The 7,623-nt window shown below is 39.0% G+C and overlaps 1 protein-coding gene across 1 annotated transcript; it reads left to right on the top strand.

Moving 5' to 3' along the window:
* The first annotated feature begins 555 nt into the window (after nt 1-555).
* On the top strand, nt 556-4,676 carry LOC139860002 (uncharacterized). The gene is made up of 3 exons (XM_071848773.1): nt 556-692; nt 734-1,262; nt 4,668-4,676. The coding sequence occupies exons 1-3, from the start codon at nt 556-558 to the stop codon at nt 4,674-4,676; spliced, it is 675 nt and encodes a 224-aa protein (XP_071704874.1).
* The last annotated feature ends 2,947 nt before the right edge of the window (nt 4,677-7,623 follow it).

Here is a 7,623-nt window from a genome sequence, read left to right as displayed (position 1 = left end):
GATGCGGAAAAGAAGAGTTTTTGGGATGTTAGATGAGGTAGTGAGGGGGTTCCCAGCTGACCATCGACTGATTATAGGGAGGATCTGAATGGACACATAGGAGCGGAGGCAGAAGGTTACGAGGGAGCCCATGGGGGCTTTGGGTTTGGTCCTAGAAATGAAGAAGGGCGCTCAATTCTTGAGTTTTCCATTGCCCACGAGTTGGTTGTAGAAAACTCTTTCTTCAAGAAGAGGGATGCTCAGTTAGCCACTTTTCATAGCGGGGGTCGTAGCACCCAGATTGACTTTTTGCTACTTTGTAAAGGGGAAATTAGGACATGTAAGGACTGTAAGGTCCTTTCAGCCTTGACGTGCTCCTCCCAGCATAGATTGTTGGTCATGGACCTAGTCACCCGGGGAAGAGTTGGCAGGAGGGCCAGGGTTGTGCAACATAGAATCCTTTGGAAGAACCTACATGGTGCGAAGACGGAGACTTTTAGAGCGACTGTTGCTGATAGATTGAGTGTAGAAGGGGATAACGTAGCTCATACTGACGTAGACCAGATATAGAACCGCATGGCATCTACTATCAAAGAGGTGGCAAAAGAAGCTTTAGGGGCGACATTAGGGACATCGAGAGCCCACAAGAGTAGTAGAGAATCGTGGTGGCTTAGTGATGATGTCCAAATGAAAGTCACGTTAAAGCAGACGAGGTTTAGGGAGCTCATTACTTTTGGAGAAGGAACGCATGCAGAGAGGACTATGGTATAAAAAGATATAAAGAAGCTAAAAGAGAAGCAAAGAAGGCCGTAGCAATTGCAAAAGACAAAGCTTATGAAGATTTATATAGGAAACTAGACTCCAAGGAGGGAGCCAAAGACATATATAGAATAGCTAAAGCTAGGGAGCGAAGAGGCAGGGACTTAGTTAACGTCAAATATATCAAGGATGAAGCAGGTCAAAGTATAGTGAGAGAAGACCTCATTAGGAAAAGATGGGAAGATTATTTTTCATCCCTTTTCGGTAGGGATAGACCTGAGCAGAACGGGGAACTCAACGATGAGGTTCGTGAATATCAAAACAACTGTTTCTGCACGAGGATTAACTACGAGGAAGTTAGAATGACCCTACGAAAGATGGGGAGAAACAAAGCAGTAGGACCAGACCAAATCCCGATCGAGGCGTGGAGGTGCCTAGGAGACGATGGGGTTAGATGGTTGACAAACCTTTTCAACAAGACGTTTAGAAGTGCAAAGATGGCTACGGAATGGAGACTCAGTGAGGTAATTCCCATTTACAAGAACAAGGGAGATGCGCAAATATGTAGTAATTACAGAGGAATTAAGTTACTTAGTCATACTATGAAGCTTTGGGAGAGAGTGATTGAGACGAGGCTCCGACGCGAGACAAAGGTTTCAGAGAACCAATTCGGCTTCATGCCAGGACGGTCGTCCATGGAGGCGATTCACATCGTTAGAAGCCTTATGGAGAAGTATAGGGAAAAACAAAATAACCTACACATGGCGTTCTTAGACTTGGAAAAGGCATATGACTGTGTCCTGCGAGAGCTGATTTGGAAGACTCTTAATGTTAGGGGTGTCCCAAGTAGATATATAAGAACGATTAGAGATATGTACGAGGGGGCGAAGATTCGTGTACCTACGACGGTAGGAAACACAGAGTTTTTCCCGGTAGAGGTAGGCTTACATCAGGGATCGGCCCTTAGCTCATATCTTTTCGCTTTGATCCTAGACGAACTAACTCAAAGGATACAAGATGACATCCCATGGTGCCTAATATTCGCCGACGATATTGTATTAGTTTCGGATTCCCAGGATGAGCTTAACAGAAGGCTAGAGCAATGGAGGATCGCCCAAGAATCAAATGGCCTACGGATTAGTAGACTTAAATCGGAGTACCTTAGATGCGATTTCAAGACGAGCGAAGAGGAACAAGAGGATATAGTGGATGTCCGAATTGGGGATCAGACCTTACCTCCACGAGAGTCCTTTAGATATTTAGGCTCGATGCTTCACAAATCGGGAAGGATAGATGAGGACGTGGCGCATCATATACGAGCAGGATGGTTGAAATGGAGGGCAGCGAAAGGGGTGTTGTGCGACAAGAAGATACCCCTCAAATTGAAAGGGAAATTCTACAAGGTGGCAATCAAACCAGCCATGCTGTACGGATCAGAGTGTTGGCCAATGACGAAAGCCCAAGAGAGGTGGATGGAGGTGGCATAAATGAGGATGCTTAGGTGGATGTGTTGCAAGACCATGCTTGATATGATACCAAATGGAGTTTTTAGGGAGAACTTGGAAGTTGGGAACATAACCAACAAGCTGAGGGAAAGAAGACTTAGATGGTTTGGGCACGTTTTGAGGCGCCCACTTTTAGCCCCGGTTAGGAGAGTCGAGACCCTCGTTGTTGGGGGAGTATGGAGAAGGGGTAGACCCAGACGTAGGTTGGAGGATAGATTGAAGCTTGACCTGAAAGAGCTTCTACTGACAGAGGACATGACTTCTGATAGGAGCCTGTGGAGGAGTAGAATTAGTGAGTAGGACTCTTTTGTAGGCATATTAGAACTAATATAGGCGCTAGAGTGTTTTTTTTTTTTTTTTTTTTTTTTGTTTTTTTTGTTTTTTTTTTTTTTTGTTTTGTTTTTTTTTTTTTTAACTATAACTATAACTATATAATATATAGCTACACTATATATATATATATATATATATATATATATATATATATATATATATATATATATATATATATATATATAATATTGTTTTACCTGTATAGCAGTATATTGCATCTCGGTATCTAGGTGTTTCTGTTTATGTATGTATGTATCTAAGTGTATATGTATGTCTGTATCTATATGTATACATGTTTAGTTATACGTATTTTTATTTTTTATTTTTTTTACTGGAATTTACATATTACTGCGCATTATATTATTCATGCTATCTGTCATACTGTTGTGCATTACTGCTATATGTGTTTTTTTTTGCTTATTCGTATGGTTTCATCTTCCTAGACGCACATAACGCTTACAGGTACGTATGCCCGCACTTTCTTGTTTTATTGAGCTTTCCTGGCCGGAGGTCCCTCAGGAAGCAATCTCTTGGCTCTCGAGTAGAGGGTGGGACGATCTTATCTAGTCGCGGGTTCTATACCCGCGGGTGGAGTAGTGACTTCCCTCTAATCTAGGGTTCGAGGAATGATTGTCTACACTCCACCTCTCCCATACCCTACACTCGTGGGATTTGGTATTGTTGTTGTTGTGTATAAAAACATTATAATTAGTAAATCAAATAAGCATATTATGTAAAATATTTTAAAATGAATCTATTGAACAATGGTAGAAAATAACCTGGAAATCTTTCAGGGCTTCGTGCGTTTTCCGTTCATCGTTTTAAACTTTTGAAGCGAATAAATGGATGTAGATAAGATCATCATCTAGAAAAATATACCCGATTTTCGCTGGATTGAAGCCCTTTGTTACAGCCTTTCATTGTCACTTACGAGTATTAATTTTGACAAAGTTAATTTAGTGTTAGATGTGGGTAAAACCGTTTGTAAAAGAGGAAGAAGATTAGGATTGACTTTTCCAAGGGTTAGATGTGGATACACGTGGATTTTACACTTGCAGCAATTTGCTATAATTAAGCTTCTAATGACATTTCAACTTTTCAAAACTCTCTTTTATAAATATATAGATTTTAAGTTTTAAATAATAATAAAAAATGGGTAAAGTGTGGTGGTGAAGTTTATGATTGTGGATGTTTAGTGAAAGAAATGTGAAAGAAATGTTAAAGGGTTTGTGCTGATGTAGTGCTGATGTGACGGGTAAAATGAGTGTGAAAGAAACAAACGATTGCATGTGGCCTAATTAAATACAAACTAGTACTCCTAACCTCCTTATGTTTTGCCTCGAGGAGGTATATTGAAGATATAATAAAAAGGAACTAAAATCTAATCTATCTACTTACGGTACAGAGTAATAAAAAATATTAAAAGTCTAAACCTAATTCTAATTTGTATGCTCTCGTCAAAAAAACGTAAGGGAGTATGTCTCTATTACTATATATTTTACTATTATTACTGTATATATTATTTTTTACTATATATACTAATTACCAAAGTGAATGGCGGCTTCCTATTTGTCGGTCAATATTCATCAATAGTGACCGACCAATATTCATCTTTTTTTTTTTCATTTTTTTCCCTATTTCCCACTATTCATCATTTTAATTTTTTCTCCCCGGATTTCTATTGGTCGAGAATTGTTCATCATTTAAATTTTTTTTTTTTTTGCCTATTATGTCTTTATCATTTGGAGAAAGTTGATAGGATAATATACATGAATACATACACTCACTATTACACGGTTTAAAATATATAATATTTTTTATTTTTTATTTTTTTTAATTAAATCGCTAGCACTTTTCAAGCAGGAGCACGCGAACACAAAGCCACCGCCATACATTGACTTGAATATCGGTCCATTTTATTAAATAGTCAGCCTTCTTCATGTTTCCTTGCAAACGGCCCAGCTCGAAAAAATAAATATTTAGCCACATCTTTTCTTTAGTTACTCGTTGTTGGCCCATAAATTAGAATCTGATCCAGCTTTTGTGAAGCCGAACTCTAAACTGTTTAACCACTTTTTTTTTCTTTTCCAGAATAGCTAAAATCTATAGTAACGCTCCATTCAACACTCTAAGTACGATATTGTTGTTTTAACCAAATAAGAGCCAAAATTTCTCCAAATTCACGTGAAACCATAATAATGAGAATAAATATTGCGACTAAAAGTATAAGTAATTTAAGCAATATCACTCCCATCCCACCATAGCTTTGCATCGCCCCTCAACATACTACTACCGTACCCACAATATCGGAGATCCAACGAGTACTCTTGAGCAAATATCTTTCACCATCAAATGTGGGAGGTTGAGAAATCTTGAAGTTCTTGTAAAGGAAGTCCTTCCTTCCACCATCACCCGCATGACCCTCCACATACACGCCTTGAGGTCTAGGGAACCTCCTTTCAAACTCCTCTTGAACAATAGCACCCATTTGTTCCTTTATGAGATCAGTTACTTGCTCATCAACCGAATCTTGAAAGACTTTCTTGACCCTCTCGAGAAAAGCCGCGGTATGGCTTTCCAAGATGGCTTCTACCTTGGTAGTGAAGTTATTCTCATCGCTTTGGCTTCCATTGTCATGCCCGTTTCTTGTCTTCATTCTATAAAATGAAAAAGGTTAAACAACGAAGCACATGAAAACCACACACACACACACACACACACCACAAAACTCCATCTTGCTCAAAACTTGTCGTACCTCACTCGTTTGACACGATTTGAACTCGTAAAATGGTAGCTAGTCATTGTTACGCGAGCACATCACATCAACTCGCTAGTACAATGACTATCTTGCTCGACGATAGCAAACACAAATACAAAATAATCACATCATAGTTAGTTCACCTATGCTAAGGTACTAACCAATCCCGGTCCGACCCGTATCCTACAAGTCCCGCAACAAAATACGCACATACAAAAGTCTAAGTCTAGACACTTATCTCAATTCACCTAAATCCCTTAGACCATGCTCTGATATCACTTGTAATGACCCAACCCTTTATTAACCCGACTAAATCTTTTTTTTAAACATTAATAATATTAATACAATACCAAGTTACGTTTTCATAACATAAACAAACCACCATACAAGTTTAATGACATTAAAATGTTTCGTACAATACTCCAAGTATCAAATGTTCAGTATAATCCCAAAATATAACTTCGGCCCAAAGTTTAAGTTCCAAATAAACATGAGCATGGCGTTTGGGGTTAAACTACCCAACGTAGGTCGAATCCAAAAATATCCTCCAAAAGCCCACTAGATGGAGGTCTCTAGTCCACAAGCTTACCCTTGCCCTTGTCCGCATCTAAATCTAAAAAGAGTAAACAACGAGAGGGTAAGCATAACACTTAGTGAATGCAATAATTATACATATACATATATAACCAACTTACTTGCAAACACTTACACAATACCGCATACACGCTAGCAATATATTTAGCTTACCATCACAAAGTATAAGACTAAAATTCTCCAATACCGCACGCTAGCATAACCAATAGCATATAACCAATATAATATAATATGCTAATACTACTATCACATAACCATGGTTAACCATCAACTCACACACAAGAGAACGGTACTCGCATAATGACTGTTGGTACTCTTACAATGACCGTTAGTGTACACTAACCCCCAAGATGGACGTCCGCACTTACCGAATCACCCTTCACGCACATGTGGTCTCCATCCCACAAAAGAGTAGTGAATCCACACACACAGATAACACTATAGTGAATCCACATGCACGGATAACACTAACCAGAAGCCTGCAAGCAAATAAACTATATACACATACATATAATTATTCCACTCACGTTATCGCTTTAGTGAAAGTCAAAACCAAGAACCCGCAACCTTCAATGCAATGTACCTATTACATTAATTACAAAATTAACACATAAACAAGTTGGACTACTTACCAACTCATAATCCAAGTGCATTTATGACTCATACAGCAATTATGACCCATTTGCATTAATAATAACCACACTAGGTCAAGACTATTACAAATCACTAATAGCTAGTGATGAAAGTCTAAACACACTAACTAACACAAGTTTTGAGTAATAAACATCTCATCTTGCTAGTTGGATCACACAATACCCATTTGACCCATTTCAAGGTCAATACTTGCATTTGGGTCACCCATGAACCCTAGTGACACCTATTTCACTAACACAAAGTGTGCTAGTGATTCAACCCACATTTAAGACTCACCAACCCTAAATTACAACATAAAACCCTAGATTATGAATCTCTAGGTTTATTTACATGAATCTTACCCAAAATCACCCATTTATCATGGAAATGGGGCTTACACCCAACACATGAACAAAACTCTAGCCATAACCCAAATTAAACACTAAGACTTGTAATTAGAACTTATCACAACACCAAAAGATGGCTAGCAAGTGGATTCAACAAAAACCCCAACTCCAAATGGTGAGAACTAGCTTCCTCTTCACTTAAATCTAGCTTTTTCTCTCTAGGGTTTCTAACTCTCTCTCTCTCTCTCTCTCACTAGAAGTAAATGTTGGTGAAAGTGAAAATGGGATAAGGATAAGGTTTCGACCACAATATGAAATGAACAAAACACCCTTCCTAAATCTCATAAAAAACGACTTTAAGGCAGTTCCTGGCTCAAACCTCGTGACCGCGAGGTTAAATTTCGCGAGCGTGACTCCTATTGCACCAAAGTTGTTGTTGGCTAGCATACATCTCGCGACCGCGAGTCCCAATGTCGCAAGCGCTACATTGAAATTATTTGAGTTGTTTCCCTGTAGTGATCTCGCGACCGCGAAGCTCACTGTCGCGAGCGCAGGGTGTCCCTCTCAGCACCCTATTCACTTTGATCACATTTAAGTTATATGCGGTTAAGGTTTAACGCTTAAAGATCGATCTCGTACCTTGGAACTTCACATGATGTCCAAAGCAAATTACGTTATGAAAATCGGGGTGTTACACTCATAAAGGTGGTCATAT

The sequence above is a fragment of the Rutidosis leptorrhynchoides genome, chromosome 7 (assembly GCF_046630445.1).
Source record: "Rutidosis leptorrhynchoides isolate AG116_Rl617_1_P2 chromosome 7, CSIRO_AGI_Rlap_v1, whole genome shotgun sequence".
Lineage (NCBI taxonomy): Eukaryota > Viridiplantae > Streptophyta > Magnoliopsida > Asterales > Asteraceae > Rutidosis > Rutidosis leptorrhynchoides.
The sequence above is the reverse complement of the archived record's forward strand: the minus strand, read 5'-3'. Positions and strand labels throughout refer to the sequence as shown.